This window comes from Athene noctua, chromosome 3 (assembly GCF_965140245.1).
Source record: "Athene noctua chromosome 3, bAthNoc1.hap1.1, whole genome shotgun sequence".
NCBI lineage: Eukaryota > Metazoa > Chordata > Aves > Strigiformes > Strigidae > Athene > Athene noctua.
In genome coordinates, this window is record NC_134039.1 from 62,605,610 (window position 1) to 62,633,237 (window position 27,628).

The window sequence follows — 27,628 nt, forward strand, 5'->3', positions numbered from 1 at the left end:
AGACACATCTGATTCATCACCTTAACTCTGTGGACTGTTGCCTGCAGAAAAAAAAAAAAAAAAAATTAGTCCAAGATTTCTTTTCCTTTACACTGGCAACTCCCATTCATCTCAACAGTTTTCTTGTTAATGGATGATGTAAACCAAAGAGTAATTTTACTTTTTAGGTTTTCATTTATGTTTTTCTTATAATACAGGACAGTAATGTCCAAAATGCTCCATCTAAAGATATCACAATATTGCCAAACAAAATTTTAGTGCAAAACGTACATATTTAGATTAAAATGTCTCAGAATGATCTCTTCACAAAACAGGAACATGCAACATTGAAAAATCATTCTCATGTCATCTGCCTGTGACCATAATATTATGAATTTCAGTTTGCTCCCCCCGAATTCAGAGGAAGAGAAATCCAGCCCATTCTCCCTCCTCCTCCTCGTTGCCCTTTGCAAGAATTTAAATAAGATTTCCATATCTACTTTTACCACTTACATTCTGTTCCACAAATAAGCTGTTTTGTGTAAATGCAGATAACACACGTTCACACGCTTTCCTGTTCTACATTCAGTTTCTAGTAGTTTGCATAATTTTCTCTTTAGGGATTCTTACAAAAAGTGACAGGGGGATGGAAGTCTTTTTTTTTACCCCTCAGCCATGAATTCCATCTGTTGTCATGGCACTGAACCCAGTGTTGAATAGCGGCCAGCATTGCTTTTGATGTTCTGTAGGATTAGTAGAGATGTCTGATGTTATTGTACAAGATTATTCATAGGAATAGCTCTACCTGAGCTTTATGCAAATGGTCAGTTCCTAAATTAATAAATAAATATAGTATGCTATCAAAGTTCACATTCTGGGGCATTCCCTTGGACCTTTATTATTTCCATAACAGCTCACAGAAAGTTTTTGCAACTATTATCATATTTACAAACATAAACCAAATGTATGCAGCATTTTGTTAGAGGCAGCTGAGAAATAATACGGCCAATGAAATATAACTGATGATCTGTCCCCGATGATCTGATGAAACAAATTTTATTTGTGTGATCTTCTAAGAAAAATGTTTTCTGATTTGATTCTACCTTTGACTGATGATTTTTACTGAGCTATCAAGTAGACAAAGTTCTCATTGATCCTAACTCTGGGAGGAGTTAAATACACAATAATTAGAAGTATCCTTCAATGCTCAGGACATTCAGGTTTTCCTATTTCAGATCCTCAGATTTCTTGACAGACATTAATCAAATGCCCATGGAATAGAAGAGCTTTTTTTGTTGGTTTTGGTTTTGTTTTCTTATAAAGACAAGTATCAATGCTACTTAGAAGTTTTTCCTGCCATTTCTTTATCATCAAAGGTCATCAGTCTATCAATACGTTATGCTGTTTATGGACACACTTTGGAAAGATATCCAAGTTTCAAGATGGAGTTTCTGGACACAACAGAGAACATCTCTCCTTGGCATGAGCTCAGGAAAAGGAAGCGTAAACAGTTTTCTTCAACAGATAATTACAAAGGGCAGCAAATGTACAGAGCTCTGTTACTTCCTTTTCCTGTACCTAAGAAACCAAGTTTGCTTTTGCTTCTCAGGGAGTAGCCAGGTTATACTAGGCCAGGGCAGTGGCTTTCTCTCTGAGGGGATGAAGAGGGAGCAACTGACAATTCCCATACCCAATCGTCCTCCCCTGCAGGTGCTGCAAGCCCATTTACTTTCCTGCTTCCTGTGGAGAAACAGTCTAGCACTTCATCCTGGGAAGACAAACCTTCAGTTTTGCCTCTGCAGCTAAGAGGTCTTGTCTCAGCTTTGGCCTGAGATGTGGCCTAGTGGATGTGTGCTTCTAACAGAAATGGAAGACTTAGGTCGAAGTTGCAGAGCAGACTCAACAGGGATGTGGATTTGGCATTCCACAATGAAGGCAAGTGCCTTGCTACTGACTGTCCTCTACTGCTTCAATGAAATGTTTTAAAAGAGAATGCTATCCTGTACTCTCTGCATCCTGACAAGTAAGAGCTAGATATTTATTTTCTTATCTAACTGCTGAAATATTACTGATTTGCAGCCTCTTAGATTTATGCTATATTTCTAGATAGAAATAACCTTTTTTTCCCCCTAGGTTCACTATTTTCATATCGACTGCTTGCACAGCCTACAAGGTTCTTGAGAATGGTATTGGACTCTTATGACTGCTTGCGATTTCCTGTGGCTTTTCCACATGTAAACTCTCTTTAAATAAAACTGTGCAGCAAACTAAGCTGGTGTTTATGCGGAGCAAATCCACTGATTTCACTAGTAGTATCCTGAAGTTGCTTCAGTCAAATTAACATCTTTTTAAAGTAATTAATCAGCTTCTGATTAGAAATGCAAATATAGAATACAAATACATTGCCTTGCAGTTCAATGGCAGTTTTCTGAGGTTTCCCAGGGGAAAAGATAAAGATGGTTGGATTCTTGGATACAGGATAGAACACAGAATGTTAGTATGATGTGCTGGATAGGCAGAGTTTCAACTGTGGATATCTTGCCTTAACTGATGAGACAGTAAGGCTAAACTTTGATAAATTTAGTGAAGTTAGGGAGCTTTAAAACTGCAGTAACAAATAGGAAAAAACCAGCTCTTACAGAGTTGATGGAGGTAATTTCTTGTTTAATTTGAGAAAAAAAAAAAAAATCAGCATCATTTAGTCTTTTGGGAGTGAACTGGCAAAAATATAGATGGTTTTGTTTTAAAAGAAGAAAGTCATCATGGCCCACAGTACTTTTTCTCCTTTCTATAAAGGTTTTTTACCCAAATCTTCAACTCAGCCTATTAAATGAATGTTTCTTCTGTAGCTGATGTATCAATGTCTGTACATATGCAGCACCACATGTGGATGATTGGGATAGGGCTGGACAGTAAATTGGTGTGGAAGCAGCACAGCTTAGCACTGGTAAGAGAGACCAGACACTAACCTTATACCAATCCTTAAATCTCATTGCTGTGTGACACCTCAGTTCCCAGCAGCTACAGCCCGCAGCAGATGTGCAGCATGGGAGTAACATTAGCTTGGAAACTGCTGAGCATCAGCTGCAGCCCTGCTCACCTCTCACTTTGACCTGACCACATCTGGCACAGTAATGCAATATGCTCTAATATTTGCTGTGCAGATTCTGTGTCCCCAGGGCTTGACCACGACCATGCAGCCATTCACTCACCCCTTTCCCTGCAGCGCTGTGAAGGAGAAAATGAAGTAAAAGACTTGGGAATCGAGATAAGGTTAGGGAGGGGTAGCTCACTCGTTATGGTCATGGGCAAAAGACAGATTCATTAGGGGAAGAAAAAGATCACCTTAATTCGAACACTAACAAACCCAACACTTATCAGACAGAATGGGACAGTGAGAAGCATTACCGCATCTTAAAAACACCTCCCTCCACCATTCCTTCTTTTTGGGCTCAGTTTTGTTCTCAATATCTCTATGTCCTCCCTCCAGCAGCAGCAGGGAATGGGGGTTTTTAATCAGTGCCCCAGTCCTTCCTTCTCAGGGTAGGAAACACTACTCCGCACTCCTTCCCCTGCTCTCTGTGGGTTCCCCTTTCACAGGAGACAGTTCTCCCTGAACTTTCTCTAGTGTGAGTTCTTCCCATAGGCCACAGCCGTTCCCATGCTGCTCCAGCCTGGGTCACTCCCACGTGTTCCAGTCCTACCAGTGCTGAACTACAACAGCAGAGGCTTCTTCTTCCCTCAGAATCCCAGCCTCCTTTAAGCACAGTCACCTGCTCCAGTGTGGGGTCCTCCACAGGCTGCAGGTTGGCATCTGCTCCACTGTGACCTCCATGGATGGCAGGGAGGGAGGCCCTGACATCTCACCACAGGATACAGGGGTTCTCTGCTCTGGCACACCTCCCCCCTTTCCTGCTCCTTCCTTCCACTGACCTCAGTGTTCACATAGGTGACCTCCTTGTAGCTTTTCCTTGCAAGTCCCAACCCCCTCCCAGATTCCCCTTCTTGAATATGTGTGGAGATTTGAACTCAGGCAGCAGCCAGACACCACGTGGCCAGCCCTTCACCTCCGCCTCCCTGCTTCTAGTAAGATAGGGGAGGGACAAAAGAAGAGGATTCGTGGCTTGAATAAAAAGAAAGAATTTACAAAATATAACAGGAGTAAAGATTAACAATAGTGAGTTCAAAAAGAAAATTGGTAAAATGCAAGAGTGTCTTACTGAATGCAGCTACCACCCCCCCACAGCAACAACACAGCCTGAGGAGCAGATGGCCAGAGTGTGAGCAAGCGAGCCTGAGGGAGAGACACACCCCCACCTGGGCACGACATCACATGGTCTGAAATACTCCAGGGAAAATGAACTCTGTCCTGGTTGAAACCAGGACAGCCTCCACCCCTTATTCCATACCATTGACATTATGCTCAGGTTTCAAACCACATCTTAAGGATTCACCACTCCCTCCTTTTTTTCATGTTTCACAGATATCATTCCCTTAGTCCATGCTCCACAATGTTTGCTGAGTTCATTTGGTCCATAAATTCAGGTTCCATCTGTTATGACAGTCTATAAGGCTGAGGAATGAGGTGGAGTTGGCTCAGTCGCTAGAGCAGGAGGCTTTAGATGTGGCACAGGGATGTTACAAGGCACTAAATGCAATAACAGGGTTCTTTGACAGTCCATTTCATTGGCTATTCTCACCTAAAATCAAATCTCCCTGAGGCACACATCGGACCTCTCCATCCTTCTGCATTACCCACAAAGTGCACCCAGATCCTTGGGCAAAAGTAATCCCATGCATGGGTTTACCTTTACCCAATGCAGGAGTAACCCAGATGGCCTTGGCCAACATATTCCTAATGTGCACTACGGGGGCTTTATCTCCATCCACAGTATGTAGGAGGTTTGATTGAGCAGGGCCAGCTTACTTGGCAGATACTCTGGTATTGACTAACCAGGTGGCTTTTGCTAAATGCATGTCCCAGTGTTTGAAAGTTCCACCACCCATTGCTCTTGGTGTAGTTTTCAGCAATCCATTGTACGGCTCAATTTTCCCAGAGGCTGGTGCATGGTAGGGAATGTGATATATCCACTCAATACCATGTTCTTTGGCCCAGCCGTCTATGAGGTTGTTTTGGAAATGTGTCCCATTATCTGACTCAGACCTTTCTGGCGTGCCATGCCACCATAAGACTTTCTCCTCAAGGCCTCAAATGTTGTTCTGGGCAGTGGCATGGGGCACAGCATGAGTTTCCAACCAACCAGTGGCTGCTTCTACCATTGTAAGCACATAGTGTTTGCCTTGCTGAGTTTGTGGGAGCGTGATATAATCAATCCGCCAGACCTCCCCGTATTTATACTTTGACCATCGTCCTCCATACCAAATGGGTTTTAACCGTTTAGCTTGCTTGATCGTAGCACATGTCTCACATTGATGGATTACCTATGCAATAGCATCCATGGTTAAGTCCACCCCTCAGTCACGAGCCCATCTATATGTTGCATCTGTTCCCTGATGGCCTGAGGAGTCATGGCCCAGCGAGCCATAAATTGTTCACCCTTATGTTGCCAGTCCAGGTCTTCTTGAGACACCTTAATCTTAGCAGCCTGACCTGCCTGTTGGTTGTTCTATTCAGTGGCTCAGCTAGCTCAGTTGGTAGAGCATGAGACTCTTAATCTCAGGGTCATGGGTTCATGCCCATTGTTGGGCACCAAAATCTGTGGAGGTTTAAACTCAGCCAGCAGCCAGACACTACATGGCTGGCCATGGTATGAAATACTCCAATGAAAATTAACTCCATCCTGGTCAGAACCAGGACAATACGTTATCACTGAGGCACAGCCACCATCACTAATTGGCTCGGCCTTGGCCAGAGGTGGGTATGACTTGGAACCAGGGGAGATTTTGGGAAGCTTCTCATGGGGGGCTCCCTCCTCTGCTACCAAAACCACCATCACACAAACTCAGCACACCATACCTCCTTCAGCAAGACCAAGAAAGAGATTAGCATGGCTGGAGATACAGGGTGATAACTATACCCTTGCTTTTCAGTGAAGTTAGAGGACAAGAACTGACCATTCTCACCTGGAGCTGCTCTACTGTATGGGTGGGAGTCCCTTCTGCTGCTCCATAGCATGAAGAGGGTGAGAGAGAGCACTGACAGTGACAGCACTACAATGACTACAGTCCAAGGTCAACCACAGCCGTTTTTCTGATTTTCATGTGCCACAAAGGAAAAACAGAGAGGCCAAGAATCTAGAGTTCATTTGCAGGTTAAATTGAATCTCATCATAGTGAAAAATCTCTCTGATATCATGAATACCTTTTAGTCCCTGCATTAAGGATTCAGTGCAGAGTGTACAATAAGGATGCATGTCATCTGTAGCCTGTAAAATTAAAGATTGCCTTTCACTTATGATTTGAGTTATAAAGCACATCTTTTGTAAGCTCCCAGTGCACAGGTGCAGCATTGCTAGCTGGACATGAACCATCAAGCTGTGTGGTAAGAAGGGATGCACATGTTTTAGTAGCAGGTTCTATCAATGAATTTGCTTACATTTTTCACTTAGTCCTGTGTGTTAGTGAGGTGCCCTTCAGTAAGCAGAGTAGTGCCTGGTTCCCTGTGCCCAAAGGGAAGAGTCTTGTCTACTGCGTGTCATATCTAACTGTGAAAATTTTACTGTTTCATTTTCCAGCCATTATTGTCTCATGTAGCCTATTGATAAGATATCACTGCAGGAGGAACATAGAGGTCCAGGACCAGAATGATCCTGTCTCCTCTCAAGGACCTTCCTTGGCCATTAAAACATTTATTCTTCTTCTTCAGAAGATCAAAGAGTTAGTCTCTTTTTTAAAAACACACACAAAGACATGTTGAAGCACTCTTTCTTCAGTGTTTTAGTAGACTACACTGTATTATTTGTATTTCATTTGTCATTGCACTGCACTGAGAGTACCTTCAGAGATAGGAACCTCGTTGATAAAAAGCACAATTGTCTAGTTGTCAGTCCTACTGATGGTTGTTGTAGATTTCTTGATACTATCGTGCTCAGCACTGTCAGATGGAGTTTGCAGATCAGCATAAAATTATATTTATAATGAAGTTGAGAGTAAACAGCAACTAATATGTACTGTTAACAGGCTTTCAAAAAGTGGCAGGAAGCCTACTGAGCTCTCTCCTCACAATATATCACCAGCAAAAGTTTTAGAGATAACCTGTTTTCAAAAGACACAGCAACAGCAAGACTGGGAGACAGAGATCTATCAAAACAGAAGCATTCAGGGCCAGATTATGAAGCTTTTACTGAAATTGTTGAGCACTTACATGTCAAACCCAGTTGACTTCAATTTCTCATTAGCATGAGAAAGAGTTGCACAGTTTGACCTTTAGTGAGATAGTAGGCTTCAAAAATACACATTTGTCAACTTTCAGCTGAAGCATCTCACTAACACTAATTTTATTCAAACTATCCAGCTAAAAGAAAATCTAATAAAGTACCGGCATGATTTTTTATGCACTTGTGTATACAGGAGTGAAATCCTGTTCAATTTAGACAATATAACTTCTAGTCTAAAATTAAAAAAAAAAAAAAAAATCACCGTCTGCTGCATTTCCTTCTTCAAATGCCAAGCCAATCTCTCTGAAACTCATAATTTGGATTCAGTTTCTGAAATGTGCACAGATTTCACAGGTATTCTGAAATATTTCCTTTTTATGTATAGAGAAACAACACAAATCTTACCAACAACTGAATATTCGTGGGCAAAAACTGCCTTTAGTAAGTTTGTAGCAGGACAAAAATCTGTTTCTTGACATAAAAACAAACCACAGAGGGCTTTCCTTCACTCAGTGTTAGTAAGAATTAGTTATTTCCTAAATTTACAGGGATTTTAGAATTACATGATATAGATATGGGTTTTTTTAAAGCTGCTCAGGCAGTGAAAGGGAAGGTGTTAATTCAAGATCTCTTTTCTCAATATTCTTGAAGCTATTAGTTATGCCAGACAAATTACACACCAGAGGCTGAATGTGTGCTGGGACAGTTTCAGGGTAAACTTTCAGGGCCCTCATCTCTTTCAGTAATCCTGTGTTTTAATACATGAACACAATTCAAGACTATTTCCATAATTGTTTTAGATAGAATCCAACTGTATCTAAAGATACAATATAATACAGACATGGCTCTAGATGAAAAAAACCGAACTTGATAGAATTGTTTGTCTATGGTATTTAAGAGATACTGGAGAAAAGAACAATGCAAATATCAAGAGTGGGGATGGGCTAGGTAACATGTATTTTATATGTTTGATGCTACACATTTTAACTAATCCACCAATGTTTTTTCTACTCTTTCTCACTTGTTGCTGTTGAAAAACAACAACATGTCTCACTATGTATATAAATCTTCCTCTCTGATTGTTCTGGAGACATGATTTCTTTGCCTCTGCAATCTGGCTTTCAAAAACATTTGTTTTGCACCTGGACCCTCCAAAGGCAGAAAGAAGTGACAGCAGTTAAAAGCATAAGGGCAGCACCTATTCTACTAAAAATTTCAAAGCTGAACAGGAGTCTTTAAGTATTGAAGAAGATGAACCTGTAGTACACAAATGTATTTTACAAAGTACAAAGGATTAGATTAAACCACAAACCCTTGTAAATAGGGGACTTGTACCACTGACTCCACCAAAGGCCAGGATTTCATCTTCATGGCATCCCACAAAGATTTATAAATTCTGTCCTCCATATAATCTGAGCCTGAATTGTCCTCATAAACAGGAATGATGCACCTTATTCTGTAAAGACTCAATACTCTTGTCTGAATGGAAATGAAGACAGATTTGGAGTGGGAAGATGTAGTGCTACAGCACTGTCAATCCCACGCCTCAATCTCTACATGGTGCATTTTTGCAGATATACCCAGGGACTGAACAAGGACTGTTTTATCTGCCTGAATCCTCCTGCCTTTATTGTCCTACCTCAACCTTGTGAGAATATTCCTCACAACGAGGTGGCTATACAAGGGTTATATAGGATACTGTAGGAAATATTAGGAAGAGAAAGGTCATCTATCTTTTCAGAGGCCTTCTTATCTCAGGCTTGACCTAGAGGCAGAACTAAAGCTGCAGGTCATGCCAGAAGGATTGCTTGGTTTTATCAAAAGCCATCTAGCATCTGGTGGAGAGATGTATGAAGGGCAATAGCATTTGAACCCAGGCTTTCTAATTTTGCACAGCACAGTTCATAAAATCCACCTGTCCTGAGAAATAGTAATCTATGTGCCTCCCAGAATAATTTATAGCAAGCCCTACAGTAGGACAGACACAGTTCAATAGTTCAAGCATGAAAGAAATTATGTTTTAAATTTTTAACTGACCCATAGTATACCTATTACAAAGGACAGGTGTATTAATGTGGCATTTTAAAACATCGTGGTTTATGTTACTGTAGTGTTTCACAGCCAGTTAGCAAGTACAGCAGTCACGTATGCCTCAGAAATCTGGGGGGGACATAGCAGTTGGGAGATGAAAACCCTCTGTTGTTCAATGCTCTGAGTACAAAGAAACTGAATGCAAAATATTTCAAACTTGGACCTTTACTTACAATGTATACCAAGAAACTGTGAAATTGTTCTTTCAGGAAAAAGCCAAGATGTTTTATAGCTACTGCACATTTGTTGCCTGTGACAATTGGGCTTAATCCAGCACCACAAGATTAGAGTTACAAAAACCCATTAATTTAATGACAAACACGCTTACCAGTATCATAAACTGGTGGTGACACTTACCTTCATCTTAATAAAAAATATTGGAAGTGCGAGCCTGTTTTCTGATATGTAGAAGCAAATTGTGCATTTTCAATTGATTTGAGCAGTTGACATAGCAAACCACAGGCTTTTACTCCAGTCTTTGGTTTAATTGGAAGCTTCCAGCATGTACTCTACAAGTGTGGAAAAGGGACCTGTTTTTCAGAGTCCTACCTCTTCTAGTTACGGAATTTGTCACACCTTTACACACAGCAAGTCTTTCTTATAAGGCTGCTGCCAACTTCAGGACAGTTAGCAGATAAGGGAGGCCTTAGCAAGACTGACTGTCCAGCTCAGCACCTCTCAGGGTGAACTGAAGTGCAGAAGCAACTCATGCTACTCTGCCTACAGTTGGTCACAGGAGAAGAACTGTGCAATTCTGTCCTCATCCTTTAATTATTTTTCTTCCATATTCTTGCCTGTTGCTGGAGTCTGACAGCTAATTTGAGATTACAATTTTTTTTTTTTTTTTAAAAGAATAGTGTGGGTGCTTGCTGTACTCCACACACACACATACACACACCATCCTCCACCCTTCTCCTCTCCCTCCCCTGTTAAAGGATCTATCTCGCACATCAAAGTTTGGAGGATATTTTTGTTACATTCACAAATCACTCAGGAGATGAACAAGCTTATTTGTTCCAAATGATGAAAGTTCGAAGTATTTCATTTATGCTAACAGTTCATTAATGCAGCCACTCATGTGCTAATCCCACTTATTAAGCCTCCCTGTCTCTTATTAATAATAATTTGGCTAAATATGAGATGTTTCAACAAGGTCATTCATACTTTCATATATAACTATGTTAGATATAAGTATAGGATCTTGATAATTTCCTTTTCACAAGGTCTTTAATCTAACTAGAGCTTTGAGTGCCACAAACTGCAATAGGTGCTGCACAGGCTACGTTTGTCTGAAAGACTCCTGTTATTGAGCTGTCTGCAGAGTTCTTATCTCCAAAATCCCCGTGAGTAGAGAAGTGCTGTTATCTTTCTTAAGCAGATAGAAACCTGTAGAGCAGAAAAATAAAGGAGCAGAACCTACAAAAGTGTTTACACAACTTAATGGGTCCCAGGACCTTCAGGCAAACTGGGAGTAAAAAGAAGCTGTGAATTTTGCAAATGAGGTGGACAGACAATCTGACTGTCCTATTGCCTATGTGAGAGTTTCAGCATATTATAGTATACAAAAAGTGGCCATTTCCTTCTTCAGCTGTGTTGAAAAGTAAGCCAATTGCCTGTACCTTGAGAGATGAATTAGACTAAGATAAACCTTGGCAGCCACAGTTTCCAGATCTGTTTTTAGTACCTGTTACAGCTTTGTTCACCTCTGCTATAAGTAGTCTATTTCTTTCGTCCCCCACAAAAGTAGTCAACTTTATGTTTCCCCTCTCCAAGCCCAAGAATAGCCCATTTCTTCCTCCTCCTCCATACACGTATCAGATACTCTCTCTCTCCCCAGCACGGTTCTGCCATCTCATTGATCTATTTTCCCACCCTCGTACAGGGTGGCCCACCTTGTCCATATATAGCACTTACACAATCAGTCCCCAAACCACACTGTGCAAACAGCCTGCCTTTCTCGCCATCCTCCTCATTTCTGGGAACATCAGCCTCCCTGTATTCTCTCCCAGCTGTCTCACAAGGACCCAAATCCTGTTCTGCCAAGAACCACTACCAGGGAAGAAGGAAGAAGCCAAAGAGAAGCTCCCATGATCTTACATATATGGAGGGACTGCAACCTCCATCACACATAAGCATCAGTCAGTCCTGCAGGGAGGACACAGATCTGAAGAAAGAGGGAATGTCTGCCCACCTGTAACACCTGAGGGGTGTAGCACTTACCTCAGGACCATGAATCCAACCATGCCTCCAACAGCCAACTGAAGGCAATATGGAGTGAAACTCAACACCCATGCACCGATGCCCCTTTGTGGATTTAGCTCCTAGCAGTTCCCTCAGGGTGACAAACCAGGGAGAAGATTTAGCTTGAAGATGACGACTGAGTGCATGTACCCATGTATCGGCATCTGGTGACACTTGAGATGCCTTATGAGTATCATGTAACTCCTTATGGCTGTAGGTTTCATTTAAGTCCTAAGGCAGATCTAACAGCACAGTATGTGGGTCGTGGAGGTTCTCAGGTTCTTGGACTAAATGGTTATATTTAAGAACCTGAATCAAGCCTTTAAATGTCTCCATGTGTGTGAGGTTTCTAAGTTCTCACAGTAGTCAATAAAAATCCAAATTGATATGCGCAATGGGATTTAGAGAGCTGTTCAACACACCCTGCAAAGCAGGCACTGACATTTGGTCAGAAAACACTGGTTAGTTCTCCATGAGCTATAACAAGAGCGTAGTCATCTTGGAAACCCTTCATTTACATGTCTTTATTTGTAAACTATAGGCTCCCCATCAAGCCAATCTAAAACAGAATCAGGAATTCAGCTTGGGATTTTCAAGGACAGCCACAAAAAAAGGCAGCCTACGGAGTCTGGCAAAGTGAAATCCTTTAACCTGACCCTAATGGTTGACTATCATCCCAGTATTTGCCTAAATTATATTATGCAGTATTTTAAATCAGTGAAAGACCGTAATAGAATTGACAATCCAGGCAATCAGATGGGTCTTTACACATTACTGCTGATTCATAACATCAACTGGGAATGTTTCAGTCAGGCTGATTTAAGTAAAAAATACTTACTGACCAGCTACCTGCTCACACATGACCAAACTTGTTTATGCTCTTCAACATTTTCCCATACATGTTCCTCCATCTTCCTTGATCTTTCTTTTTCTCCACTCTGGTGTCGCTCTAGATAATCAACCAACCTTTAGTTATTTTTCCCTGTGGGTCCCTCTTTTCCTTTATCTGTACTTTAGATACAATTACCTAGGTAATCTTGACCTCAGGTGGTTTTACTGATATCATTACCCAGCTACTGCTGGAATTGCAAGTTCTTCTCCCCAAAAGACCCCACTATTGCCCTCCAGTTATTGTGAAGTTTGGCCACCTTTCATGTAACTCACCCTTAAACAACTGTGAAACACAGCTGGACTTCACAGTACTATTTGTAACTTTTGACAGCTTCTCACACATATGTCCCACAACATAATGTCTCGTATCATGTTCAATTAGCTGAACCTCAAGCCAGGGCCCAGTCATCTCCCTGCATACCTTGTACTTGGCTGCTTAGCTTTTGCTTAATTGGTCCCTAACCCTTATTTTAATCATAAAACTTACTCAGGGATTTTGCTCTCTCCTGAAATTTAGTTATCAAAAGGTTGCCTCTTTTCCAGACTGAGGAACCCCAGACTCTTTTTTTTCCTCAAATTCCTGAAATATATTCCTCCTTGTTCCTTAAATACAGAAGTCATCCCACCTCATCTTTGATCATACTTGTTCTGAGGTGAAGAAAATTTGGGGATTTGTGTGTGTGTAGTGAGAAAGAAAAAAAAAATATCCTAAAGAATCATTTTATATTCATTCTGAGTTAGAAGCGGCAAGAGAGAAGGGGATTTACAGAGTGGCATAAGTAATGCCCTCTGTTTTGCTCTCTATTCACTTTCCAACAATTATTAAAAATGTTTTTGCCTTTTTTTTTTGACATCTACCAAGTACTGAGCTAATATTTTCATACAATTACCTATCATGACCTCAAATCTCATTCCTGAGTGGTAACAGTAATCTTAGATCTCATCATTTTCCATTAGAACCTAGGATTCTTTTAATCACATTTTCCTCTGTGTATATTAAATTTTATTTATTTCAGCTGCCACAGTTCATAGGCAGGTCGGAATATTTAATAGCAAACCAACAGCAACAGGTCTATGTTGTCTGATCAAATTCTGTTCAAACTTAAGAAGTTACTCTTTGCTGCAATAGATGTTCTGAGATCTTAAAAGCCATTACAATGGAATGACTGCCTTAAATATTTTTAGATGTTAAGAAAGAATTTTGTTTTACTTAGTTATTCCTTTCCCTGTTTGAGAAACTTGTGCTTTCTGCTTCTATGTGCGAGAAGCCAACGTCTCTGCATCTGTTTGTTTTCCCATCAACGTACCACCAACACTGGTGGTACTGTCAAAAGATGAGCTGTGAATACTTTATTTGGCAAATACCTTGAATGCTGAAAAATAGTGGCTATTCCTGAGACAGGTTATGGCATATCAGAATTCCCTTGTTGTTGTTCTGTTGCTGTTTACTTTTTTCCTCAGGTGAATAGTAGTTTTCAAAAATAAATACATATTTAAAAGCAATGAGAATAATAGCATTCAAATGCTAGGCCAGTTCCATAATCTAAATTGCTTTTAGTTCCAGTTAAAATTGAAACATACCCTCTAAAAGCAATACAACTTGCTATAAGCAAAATAATGCAGAAAAAAAAGATAAACATGCATTTAAGAAAAAAAAATCTGTGCTTCATTTGCCAGCAGTAAAGTGTTCCTACCATTCAATATGCATTATTTGAAAACTCTGTGCAGCACCATCAACAATGTTTACCCAAGCATGATGATTATGATAAATTGTTCCAGAGACTTCATATCTATTGTGCTTGTAGGTCAGCACTTGCTGTAATAAGAAGGCCACCAGATTCACAAATGAAAGAGAAAAGAAAATGGTAAATGTGATGTCAGCATAGGAAATACTGTTTGGTTAGATATGCAAATGAGACAAACCCAATTTGCTTTTGGCTGGAATTGACCTTGTAGATCTCTGTTTAACAGACAGTTGCAGGGGGGATTTATTTATTTATTTATTTATTTACTATTAAATGGGCTATTGTTAAAGCCTGCCACATAGATAGGAACTGTCTGTTCACTGCACGATCAAGTGTTTGAGTCTATGTATGTCTTTAATACATAGCTTAAGCATGCACTGCAGTTTTCCATTTTGGCTTACTGTTTTTTTAAGTATACATTTTGGGTTTTCTCATCTGAATTTCCTGTCAGGATGTACACTATCTTTAAAAAGAAGGCAGCAGAAAAAGAGCCTTTTAATCACCAACGCCGCTGAAAACAGTGCCTTATTCTGCAGTTACTGGATTGAAAGAACCTTCTTTACTGGGGTAGAAACTGTTTCTTTATGTTCTATAAAGAGAGCCTTACTGGCGGTAAGAGCTGGAGGGGAAGGTGTCTCTGAAATCATTAGACAGCTCACTGTATGGGTGACATGAAAGATGGTGGGCTTCTTATGTGTCTCAGAGTGGAGGGCCAAATTCAGTGTCTGGGTAGCTTGTAGAGGAACCGGGAGAGGCTTTGCACCAGGCTGCCACCATTCCCCGCATTCAGGCAGAACTACTTCTACCTGCCCCTCCACCGAAAGACAAAGAAAAATAAAACCTTCCAGAAGGTCATGTTACCTTGTGTTTGGGGACTGGGGAGGAATCTGATATTAAATAATTCACTCCTGCCTGCTATTCATTTATCATTTTAGGGGTTAGCCTTATCGGTGTCTGTGGGAAACTACTGTGTTGCTAACAGGTAACTACGCAGTGAGACGATGTGCTAGTGTGGTTGTAGCCGTGCTTTGTGTTATCAATTTTCCATTTAATAATCCAAGCAGAAATGAATAGGAATGCTAAATAGGAGTATGAAATATTATTTTCATTTTCTCTGTTGCTGCATAGCGGGAGGGAAAAAACCAAAATGCCCCTAGAGGCATATCCATTTGTCTAGAACATAGGAAGGTATTTGCAACTGGAGTCAGAGCATTTTACAGCGTGGCCATGCCTCTTGGAGAGCTGAAAGTACAGTCAGAAAGTCAGCCAGTGGTGCATTTCTCTTCACAGATAGGTTTCTTGTGGAAAAACAGCACCAACCTTCATGGAAAATGTTGGAAACACTTGTTTGCAACGGATGTTGAGGAGGAGGAGGAGGAGGAGAAGGAGGAGGAGGAGTATTGAGTGCTAAAGGTAAATTGTCACAAATGAGCATGAAGGAAATGTGACAAATTTGACTCAGTGCTCATGTATATACATATAAAACCAACCTGTTCAAAGTTTGCATTTCAGCCCATCATTGCTTATTTCTCATACTCTATAACCACTCTGCTCGGTAAGTAGTGGGGTTAGAAGGCCATTCTTCAGCAGATTTAACAAGGGGCAGCTGTTTTGGCACTAAAGGAATCAGCTAGGTACAGACTGGTTTTGCCAGAAGAGGCAAAGTTTTTAGAGTAGTGGTTTTTATCTCAAGATCAGCTGATAAATCTGGGAAAAACAGGTATCTAAGATTTCTAGCCCACAAACCTTTCATCAGATCCTCTGCTTTGACAGAAGACACAGTATTGAAGCTTTTTCCATGGCTAGGCCAGACAGATAGCTGCTTAAAAAGACAGGTTTAAACCGTGCTGTCTTTAGTGCATCTAACAGCCTAGCCCTTTTCTACTAGATCTGACTGAGAACTGAAATAATAAAACCAGATTACATGAATAGCCTAGCTCTTCCCAGGCTCTGATGGCACCTGGCTGTTATCAAACTCTCAAGTTCTGATCTTTTTCTGAGAGGAAAATATACACCATCTACTGTCCTTGGGATTAGCTTTGAAAAGCAGTTGAGTTACATCTTCTCTTTAGCAAAGGGCCAAGTAAGAGGTTCAATGTCACCATTTTTCTGGTCTTTCTGTGTTCTTGGAGGCAACGGAATTGGGAAAGTAAAGCCTCAAACAAATCCCCAAAATGAACATAACATGACTTTACACAGAGTGCAAAAAATGGAGTTCCCTTAAAATATGGCAAAAATAGTCATTATTTATTTGTTAATAAGTTTTTAATGATCTTGCAACTCTAGCATGCCAAACAAAACTGAGGTAGACAAAACCACTGGTTTTACTTTCATTTTGTATTTTCAAAAAAAAGAGGTGTGATATCTGATGCTAATACTCCTCCACTTCACATTAAATACTCATGGCAAAGAGTTCTCTGAAAAAACAGTACTCTAACCAGACAGAACTGAAACATATGACTTCAGCATGACACTTAATGAATATGCGGTTTGGTATCATATTATGTGTCTGAATTATGTTTCTGAAGACCGTTGTTATAACTATTGTCAGGACAACGTATCTTTTGCACACACCTTCTTAATATTTTGAATTTATTCACTGATTTCTCCAGTAAATTAGAAACTAAACATGGATATCCACCTGATTCTTTGTTAACATTCAGTACCATACATATCAAGACGCACTGGTGGCATAGCTTTCATAGAGGAAAGAAAGGAAAATAAAAGTTGCATGTAAACCCAAAAAAGGATCTGACAAATATCAAAGACAGCACTGAAAATGAAAACATTTACCAGGAGAGAAGCAGAAGATAAATGCAATAAGAAATTGACATTATTATGAAAAAAACATAAGCACTCAAAACAATCTTGAAAAAAAGCTAACAAGACACCGAATGACTCACCCTGGAAAATAACAAGACTGTCACAATACAAAGGAAAATACAGTATCGAATTGAGGAGAGGTTCATTTAGACTGAAAAAAATGTAACAATGCATAAAAAGCAGATTTGAAGAAAATATTCGATATCAGATGAAAAGAGTAAAAGAAGGCTGAAAATTAAAGAATTTTTTAAAAAAATAAAGTCTTATCAAAAGGGGAAAATGTTAACTCAGAAACTAAAGAGGGATAAGTTTCTCATAGATTTACTAATGTTCCATAAAATGACAAGTAGAAATATTACATAATGAAAGAAAAGTTTTACGTAAATCTGCAAAATATTTAGTAAAGGGTATAGCGATGAAAGTAAGTCATATTTTCATTGATAAGTCATCAGTAAGAATAGTGAGTTTTAAGAAATAGAAATTTGGAATGTTAACTACAAGTCCTTTTCATGTCTGCTTGATATAGTATCATTTTGTGGGTTATTTATACTTCATCTAGGAGAAAGCAAGAGCAGTAATAGAAATGTTGTAGAGCTAGTGAATTGATTTGCTTGACAGGTTTACTTATTTCCAAACTAATTTTAGTGAATTTGGCTTAATGCAGCACAAGCTAAAACATCATGACACACCAGCTAAAGGTGAACAGTGTCACCCTACCACAGCCAGGCATTTCCTAGACTATAGAGCTTCTTCACCAACCATTCTTCAGCACAAGAACCAGAGAGGTATTGTAGGAATTGGCCTCTGACTTTTCTAAACCATTTACATCCGTTCAGAGAAGCTGTAAAGTACTATCTCATCAGGATATTATAATTTTATTCTTATTCTGACCAGGTATGTATATCTGCTGAATGGCCAGAGATGAATCTTCTAATCCATCCTTATTATCTCCATATTACAGGCTATAAAACTGCATGAGTTACTCACTGTAAACATTTGTGGTCATGTTTTAAGATGACTAAGTTTTTGATGTAAAGATTTCAAATGATGGAGTCTAACACACTCACTAGTGATCTGTCCAAGATATTTATCATTCACCTTGTAAAATATTACAGTGCCTCACCTGCTGGAAGTGAAAGTTAACCATTGGCACAACAACCACATCAGGACCAGATTCTCTCTGTGAAGTAATGTACTGTGGAAAACTAGGAAATAGTTGTGCCACCTATGAACACTGTGTGTGTCCTTCAGTGTGGGGGTGTTCATGATGGGTAACTTGTTCATGGTCTAAATAAAAGTGGATTTTCAAAGAAACTCCGTAAGAAAGGGAGCACACTGACCTATCTAAAACTTTTCCAGCACCTGAGTAGGTAACCACGTTAGCAGCTGTTAGAAGTGATCTTTAGCTTTCTCAGATGACCACAAAGTTTTGTTCTCAGTTGAAAACCTGGAGATAAAAAGGCACCAAACTGCTCAAAACTTGGTCTCCACCAGGGTGGAGGGGGAAGCTGGAAGCTGCTGCAAGCTCACATGTACTCACAAGCAACATAACTGAGTTAGGTCTAGCTACCAGTTTGAGAGGAAAGGCAAGTGGAGGTATATCCCATGAGCCTTTCAGTCCTGCAGGCATTGGCTTTATACTGTATATTATATTAATACCTATATTGCTATGCAATACTGTAAAATTCTTATTCCTCCTGAGAAACCAGGCCAATTGCAAAACAGTTTTTCATCTGGAGTTTATCTCAAACATATTATCCACTGGTGTTAACAGCATATGTGTATCAGTGTGTTTGTGCATGTGTACGGGTTTGGAAATCACTACCGTTGTTTCCTGGCATCTAGGTTGAGTGAAAATCAGCTCACTGAAAACTTTAACAACATTTTCCCCTAGGACATTCCTAAAATAGTTTATTGGTGGAGATCAGCACGTGGAATTTGTTTCTTCCCATGATACCAGAAGTCTGTCTAACAAGAACTGTTGTTCAAAGTTAATTCTTACCCTAATGAACCAGCCTCTATTGTATGTAAACTTTGTAGTACCCTCAAAGATGCTGACCTTGCATGAGAAGATACATCTCCAGTCTGCTTTCCAGATACAGTCAACTGCTCGAGCATCTCGACAACTTCGAACTTTTGTTCACTCTGAAATTTCAAATTTGCTTCATGTCAAGATAGCTCACAACGGCCCAAACAGCCAGGTAGAGCAGGCCAGATGGACATCGAAATGAAAAACTGACACAGAAGTTTTTTGTTTTCCTTGAAGGTCAAACTGGCAGAAGCAGCTCTGGTGGCTGAGGACTAAGAGGCCTGCTGGAGCAGGGTACCTATAAAGCCCCAAGTGTTTTCACACTCAAGTTGCCCGCCATTAAAAGTCGCATCACATCCGTGCCGCGTAGACGGTTTCACTCAGCTGGGAACAGTATCGCAAACACAGAAACCGTTCACACGGCTCCTGGGCTGCACGGGAGCGGACCTGGGACCAAGTACAGGATCGTGTGTGTCATCTTATGCTCCCAAAGCCCCGAGTGCTTGTCAGGGGTGTTTCCAGCCCCCCACATACCTATCTTGCCACACCAGAACACCCAAGACGGCTCAGCTCGGCGCGGGAAGGCTGTGGGGAGGCAGGCCCAGCCTGGGAGGCGGGGTGCCCGCTCCCTCCGGGTCGGGGTGCCGCTCAGGGCAGCCTGTCTTGGCCGGGGCTCCGCTCCGGGCCCACACCTGCTGCCCTGCCGCGCGGGACCCCCGGCATGGCACGGCCAGGCCCCTGCCCTGCACTCCCCCACCCCGCCGGACCAACTGTTTGCTTCCCTTCATTTTTCATTTTTTGTTCGGATGGTTTGGTTTGGCCTTTTTTTTTTTTTTTTTTTTTGTCTTCACGAAGGAACGGTGCCACTGCCAGCGCCCTGACCCACTTCTAAGGCGGCTGATGCTGTTCTGCCGCTCCAACCCCCTTCCCCCGCTCCCCCCGCCACTTCCCGGGGAGCGGGTATCCCGGCCCGGGGAGCAGCCGCAGCCGCCACCGACTGACGGGCCGGTAGCGCTGACCAGCCCCGCCGAGCTCCCCGCCGCGATTCTCACGGTAACCGTCGGCAGTCGGCGCCTGCAAAGCCGGGGCCCTTAAGGCGCGGCCGGGAGCGGCCCCGGGACGCCGCCGGTGAGCGCGGCACCCCCGAAGGGCTGCCGGGCTCCGCGCCCCCGGGGCCGCCCCCACCGGCCCCGCACCCCGCTGCCCTCCGAGACCCCAGAACCCCACAACCACCCTCCCCGCCGAAATAAACTTTCCTTCGCACGACGGTGGGGGTGGCGGTCTCCCGGGGGGCTGCCCCCGCGCGGAGCCGCTCTCCTCCTCGCCCCGCGCCGGCGCTGCGGCGGCCCCGGGGCCACGCTCTGCCCGCGGCGCCGTGACCCCCCCGCGGCCTCCCGCTCCTGCCTGGGGGGGGTGTGTGTGTTGGCCCCCTCCCGCGCGCGGGCGCGCGCGCGCCACGACACTCGCTCGCCCGCTCCCCTTCCGCGCCGCGCGCACCCCCCGCGCACACACACCCCGCACATACACACCCCCCCCGCACATACACCCCCCGCGCACACACCCCGCACATACACACACCCCCCGCACATACACCCCCCGCACATACACCCCCCGCGCACACCCCCCGCACATACACACACCCCCCGCACATACACACACCCCCCGCACATACACACCCCGCACCGCAAACACTCCCCCACCGCATCCGCACACACTCACACGCGCGCACACGTGCGCGCCGCCCAGCAGCGCGCGGTCTCCGCCCCCCCGCGCGCACACACACACACCCGCACCCCCCCCCCAGACACATCAAGCACACCCAGGCGCACACCCGCGCACGCACACACAACCCCCACAGCCGCGCGCACAGGCGGGCACACCCGCACACACCGCGCAGTCCTCCGCAGGCACCCGCGCCCCCGAGTGCGCGGCGCGGAGCGGCGCGGAGCGGCGCGGAGGGCGGCCCCGGCGAGCCCCCGCCATGCGCTGAGCCGCGGCCCCGCCAGCTGCCAGCGCCGCTGATCCCGCCCGCCCGCGGCGTGGGGGCGGCCGCCGGGCGCGGCCGCGGCGCGGAGCCGGCTCCCCGCTGGGGAGAGGTGCAGCTGCCCGCGGAGGCAGGCGGGAGGCTGAGAGGCAGTCGGGCAGGCAGGCGGGAGGAGGCAGAGCACGATTTGGACATGCTCATTCTCGGGCGCTTGGTTGCCTGCATCCAGCTCGTCTGCATCCTCAGAGTGGGTGAGTGATCTTCGCGTGAATTCGCCGCTGGGTTTCAGACCAACTTTTCTCCCCGGGCCCCGGTGGGGTTTCCTCCCTCCGACCCCTTCTGCGTACAGCTGCGGGCGCAGTCACCGGCTGTGCCACGCCGTGGAAACGCGCTGTCAACACCGCGGGTGGGAACGCTTCTTCCACCCGTTTTTACCTCGGCCTCCCGCTGCCGGGCTCCGTGGCTGCGCGGTACCCCCGCGCCACCCCCGGCGCGGGCGGGTTGCTCGGGGGGGGGCTCGCCAGCCCACCCTGCCTCTGCTCCCATAGCGACGTCTCGCGTGGCGCTCCGCGGAACCGGTCCCCGCCGAGCCCTCCCCGGGGGTCTGGCCCCGGCGGGCAGCCCCGCACCCGCGGGGGAGTGGGTGTGCGCCTCTGACGGGAGGGACCGGGGAGATCCCTGCCAAGCAGTTTTGACGTCGAGCTTCTCTGTGGACGTGGGCTGCAAATTTTACTTCAGCCTCTCGCATGAACCGGTTCGGAGAGAACCGGGGACGGGTGCAAAATTTCCGTCCAGAAAAAGACTCGTTCTCCGAGAGCGGGCAGCGTCAGTGGTTGCCCTAAACCGAGGGCTGCCTCGGAAAGCGAAATGCGAGTCGTTCATTCGGGACCCTCATACAGAATATGGATTCATATATAGATTTTAGTAGGACTACTTACATAACCAAATTATTTTTCAGCTCATTCAGATCTGTGCAACCGGAGGGCACCCTCAAAAGCATGCAGTGCTCTGTTACGCGGGATTATTATTAACCGGCGTCAGTCAGTTGATGCTGTTAGAAGTGCTGCCCGAAATACTTCATCAAATACAGACTAGGAGGTGGTAAATATTAGTGGTGGGGTTTGTATCGTGTTGAAGGATCATTTTGAATTTCTAAGCTTCTGCCAAATAGATCACTAGAAAATACTAGTTGTTTGCTTGTATTTAAGTGTGAGGAATTTAGGAGCTTCAGCTCATTATGTTCAAAACCAGTTTTACAATAGGTCTCCCGTGATAAAGTAGGTACTAACCTACATTTTTCCCCCAATAGGTGGTGCTGCTTCTGAAACCATGAACTCGATAAACAAAGATCGGTGTTAGGTTACTCGGAGTGAAAACCCTTTCGTGCCAAGTTCTGCTAGTTAGAGGAAACTACTTTTAAAAATCTTGTCATGGGAAAAATATTTTACCTCCTTTCTGAAAATATAGTGGAATAATTCAACTATAAATATGATTAATGTAACTGACCTTTAATTAAAATGTATGATCTTCATAAGGGCATTAGTAGCATTTTAATGTCACTTTAAAAACAAATCTCTTTTTAAAACCAGGGTACTTACTCTAAAATATTTCTGTTATACTAGTTTGGCAAAGAATGGCCTGTCATAAAACTTTTGATAAGTTTTCATAACATCTTTCTTATGTTGCCAACCTGTTTCATAAAATCAGATGTACTCCCAAGACTATTTAAAAGACAAAATTAGCAGGTATTTGTGTATGTGGAGGTATATGAAAATGTGTGAATACGGATCACATGGTCGTAATGTAATACAACACAATTCAATTTTGGGGACTAACTTCAGTGTTCAGGTGATCCTACCACATGGCAAGCAATGCAAGACATAAACATAACTTTTTAGTTAAATATATTTTTTAATAATTTAATATCATAATGTGGTTTTATATAATGTATATATTCAAATACATGGTGTCCATGTGTGTATTATATTCATGAATTTAAAAGATCTGTTAGAATGGAAAAACAAGGGGTTTTGCCTACACAGGAGATGTAAGTGTGACTACTTTTTTCCTCTAGCCTGATAAACTATTGTTTTCAAACCTGATCTGAAGGGGACACCCTTTCTAGATGGGATAGATGATTTGGTCTCAATGGTGGTTCATTCTGAAGACTCATGAGCTAGACTGCTCAGTGTGTTCAGTGACATGATTGTTTCCAAAAAAGGCATACCCTGTACAGGTTATTAGAATAATTTAATCAGATTTCATTTGAGTATGTTCCTCTTTGATTGTCTCTCCATAACTAAACATGATCTCATCAGATAGTGTTAGTTCATAAAAATATTTTGTCAGAATTTTGACATTATTTCCTTTTGGTTTTTCATACAAAATAAATTATTACACACTACCAGTGTATGGTTTCTAGGGCTTGGTGAGAGAGGAGGACAGGGTCAGGCAGGCTAGGTCTTACCATTAAGTATTTCTGGTATGGAGGAAACCAGACCCAGAGTTCTGTGAATTGAGTGTTGCTGAAGAGAATGGCAGTCTGCCTTTGCGTTCTGGAACTATTTCGAAGCTAGGCAACGTGTGGATCCCAGCCTTATTTGCTTGTAGTTTCAAAAAATGTTGTTGAGTTCTCAGCTGGTCACGTACAGAGCTCTGCAGGAGGTCCTTTCTAATGAAACTATTTGGGAGTTTTGCTGTGGCCTCTGGGAGATTCAGCAGGAAAATCTAGGTTTCATCTGTGTTCAGAAAAGACAAGAAAGCCAAGTCATCATCACTGAAGAAAAACCTATTAGAGCAGACAGAGGCAAAAAGTTCTTTTGGGAATGACAGTGGCAGTTGGTTCTCTGTGTTATTGAAGATATGCTTAGGGGCTTGATTCTAATATCACTGCTGAGATATGAACAGCACCTTCCTCCACAGTGTTACTGAAGCCAAGTACTGATGTAAATTATTTATGGAGCAGGGTATTATCTGAGTATTCTCAGTGAATGCCATTCAGTGAAGTTCAATGGAACTACTTGTGGAATGAGATGCTATTCAGTCACAAGTAAGGGCACATGAGAAGTCTTGTGGGATTTCTGGACACTACTGTGTACTTAGAGATTTCCTATTAAGTCTTTCTGTTACTAAAATTAAAGGAAAAAAACTCCTGTGGACAATTCACTTGCTTTTCTACATTTTTATTTTAAATGAAAAATATATGAATCTGTAATCTTCAGGCTGCATATATCTTAGGCTGAAGATATTCTTTGAGATTTTGCCCCAGCTTACTGATATGTTCCACATAACCTCCTGGGAGTCAATGGAGTGTACCCTTTTTTGCAGTTTTTGTCTCATTGTGCTTGTGGAAAAAATATCTAGAGTCTTTTCAGTAAGTACATTATTTATGACTGTGTAAGCAAGAAAATGTTAATAGAAAAAGGTACATGTTTTAACACATCACATCATAGTTGTGGCTAAATTTGAATCAAAGAGGTGTAAATATTTAGGCAAGACTTAAAAACTATTCCCTGGTTTCACTAGCAAAACATATGGGTAATTTCCCCAAATAATGTAAAAAGTCTCTCTGAAGTTATCTCATCTGCACCTTACTACTGTCACTGTCTGACCTCAACTAGGGTTTTGCCTTTCAAAATGCAGCTAATTAAACTATGAATTGTTTACTTAGTTGTATCTCACTAATTTTTCACTGTCTAGAAAAGATTTCTCTAACATTTTTACTTTGTTTCTTGCATCCCAATACCATGATTTATTCACACAAAAGTAGTAACATTTCCCTAAATTTTCTAATTTTGATTATATAATTGACATCAGGACTATTTCCAAGCTAGCAGAGAGCATGTGTGTCACTACCCACAAGAAAAGTAACTTTTCTGTGCTCTTTACTGGACAGCTCCAACTAATAATGATGAGAATCTGAAGGATAGCATTGGCTCACCTTTCTGTTCATTCTCATGTCTGCATGTTTAGATTCAGTAAGTGCTTAGACTGTTAAAGCACTCTGGGGTCAGATCCTTCTTTTTTGCACTAACTTCTTACTTTGACAGTATTTTTGTAGGCTAGATACTTGGCATACTTCAAACTCCATTTCATTGCAGTAATATTACTGTATATTATTGTTAATGCTTTAGCATATTTTACACTTAAGATAGCATGTTCTTATGGATGCTGATGCATAGTTCCTATGGAGAAATTTAGTCCTGTCATTATCTAAAACATGAGCTAAAGCAAAAATAAGAATTTTAGGACCATTAAACCATCTATTTTAACCATCTGTATATATTCTAACCGTCAATATGTTATGCATTTTTGTACCATAGAGATTGCTGTACCAGAATCTGAACATACAATATGGATTTATTTTAGGTTCAGATACTGGCAGGTATGAAAAGTTGTGCAGAAATGAATGACATTTTGAAAGTTAATGTCAGTGTAACCTAATATTTATTCAGCACACTAGTCTGTAGGACATACCTAAAATAGTTAAAGCTGTAGTTTCCAATATTGAATCAATACAATGTATAGGGGAAGTTTTCTAACTTGCATTTGGCATTACTTCATCTCTAAATATAATCTTCTGCCTGAACTCCTGTAAAAAACCTAAATAATACATATATATATATATATATAAAAATAAGGTTGTAATTTGAAACTATTATAATTATAATCTGGATTGTAAAACAGGATGTTAATTTATGAATGTAGGCACTTGCTCATTTCTTAAGGAAGGCGATTTCCTTCATTTTCTGTGCTCATCATTTAAATGGTCACTTCCCACTATGAGTTCTCTAATTAGGAATTTAAGGGGTGAACAGATTCTGTTCTTTTGCTGACAATTTCAATTCCTCTTCAAACATGCCGTGCTTCTCAGTATTCCCTGTAGGGCCTGTAAGTCTGTGGCAGTTCCGGAGCCCCCCGCTCCCATTTAACAGTTCAATTCTCACAGCTTCGTGCACCATTTATGTGGCTTTCCTGTATGAGACATCCTTTGGCTATTCAATAAACTTCTTTTCCCATAAAGACAAAAGTTACCTTTTTGAATACATGTCAAGGCTTCTGCATTAGGAAGATAAATCAACATAAAGAACAGGACTTACACTATTAAATAAACTAAAATCCACTAAACGAAAGATAGCAAATTTATCAAAGAGGCTGGGACTGCGAATGAAACTTGGCTCCAGCAGGTTGTTGAGGAACTGCTGGCAGCAGAGTACTTTTGTAGGAAGGTATGATGCAGGTTGCTTGTTGAATACAAATTACTGAAGTTGGTCAATTCAGTCTTGAGGCTCAGGTGGAAATAACTGGAGATTTTAGAAATGAGGTGAGAGTTTATTTTACTTACTTTGCATCAGTGGCTGATATTGTGGAAGTGTCTGGTGGAGGTGAAATAATAGACTTTAAGAAAAACAGGCACCGTGTAAAAGTGTCATGGATTATTCTAGATGAGGCATACCTCTTAGAATCTCCTATTGCCTTCTACTTCTTGCCCATAATTAGATTCAGATATTCTTTGATCCACCAGAAGCAGCTATATTTCACCCTAGAAATTAGTGTTTTTCATTACTAATCAAGGACTCCAGGAGCTATTGTTTGAGTTAGCTCATTTCAGAAATCCTTATTCTGGTAAAAGTCCCGTGGACTATGCAACATCTGATGAGGAAAGCTCAGCACTGAAAGTAGGACACCAGTGGAATCTAGATGCCTGAACTCAAAATTTTAATTAAAAGGGTCCCTGACTCAGCTAGTACATTTTGGGGCTTCCAGGGAAGCTTTCAGGCAGGTACAATTCCACTTCTGCATGTGTCTTACCTGACCCTATTAATGTGTATATCAGTGCCTCTTTCCTTCCTAAGTTTAACTGGAATCCAAACCCAAATGTTCTTTCAGATGACTTCCCTGATTCCTAAGTCAATAAGGTTTCCCTAAGTAGACACTGACCGGATCAGGTGTCTTGATCTGACTGCTGTTGCTACCTCAGTTTAAGAGAAAGAACAAGGCAATGTCTGTGCCACCTTCTTACATTGTGGCCCAGTGACCGAAGTGTTTCACCGAGGAAAGACAGTCTAGAAGGAAGACTTGTTCTGAGCTAAAGGTATTTGAACCTAAATCTCCTGTCTCCAGACATTAGGTTTTGTCAAATGACAGGACTCTTCATACTTCTTGTTTAAGCTGAAGCATTTTTCCTTTTTTTTTTTTAAAAAAAAAAAAGAATAAAAAACCAAGGTCAATTATAGGGAAGGGCTAGGGAGAAAAACAAATAACATCATTATGTCACTGTGTAAAATCATAGCTAACCTAGTTCTTAAATATTGTATGTGCTTATGTTCCCTCATTTCAGAGAGGGCACAGCAGACTTAGAAACAGTAACAGAATGGCAACAGAGTATCTGTTTTCAGGAATAACTAAATAAGCTGGGACTCCCTGTTAAGAGCAAAGGTAACTTAAAAGTTCGTTCTGTAGAGCATTATAAACTCAAAAGTGGTGGGAGTAGATTCTTCACTGCCTC

At 42.1% G+C, this 27,628-nt stretch overlaps 1 protein-coding gene and 1 non-coding gene across 8 annotated transcripts in view; both read left to right on the top strand.

The window, feature by feature from the left end:
* The first annotated feature begins 5,616 nt into the window (after positions 1–5,616).
* TRNAK-CUU (transfer RNA lysine (anticodon CUU)) lies at positions 5,617–5,689 on the top strand. The gene has a single exon. It is a non-coding gene; the product is annotated as a tRNA-Lys (tRNA).
* Positions 5,690–21,183: 15,494 nt separating this feature from the next.
* The window catches only part of PTPRZ1 (protein tyrosine phosphatase receptor type Z1), a 143,801-nt gene continuing 137,356 nt past the window's right edge, over positions 21,184–27,628 (top strand). For 5 of the 7 annotated variants that reach the window (XM_074903160.1, XM_074903162.1, XM_074903161.1 and 2 more), the window contains exon 1: positions 21,184–21,371. In XM_074903160.1, the coding sequence (XP_074759261.1) occupies positions 21,314–21,371 (58 nt within the window). In that variant the 5' untranslated portion in view covers positions 21,184–21,313. The remainder of the gene's footprint in view (positions 21,372–27,628) is intronic. The other 2 variants (XM_074903166.1, XM_074903167.1) reach the window with 1 other exon arrangement.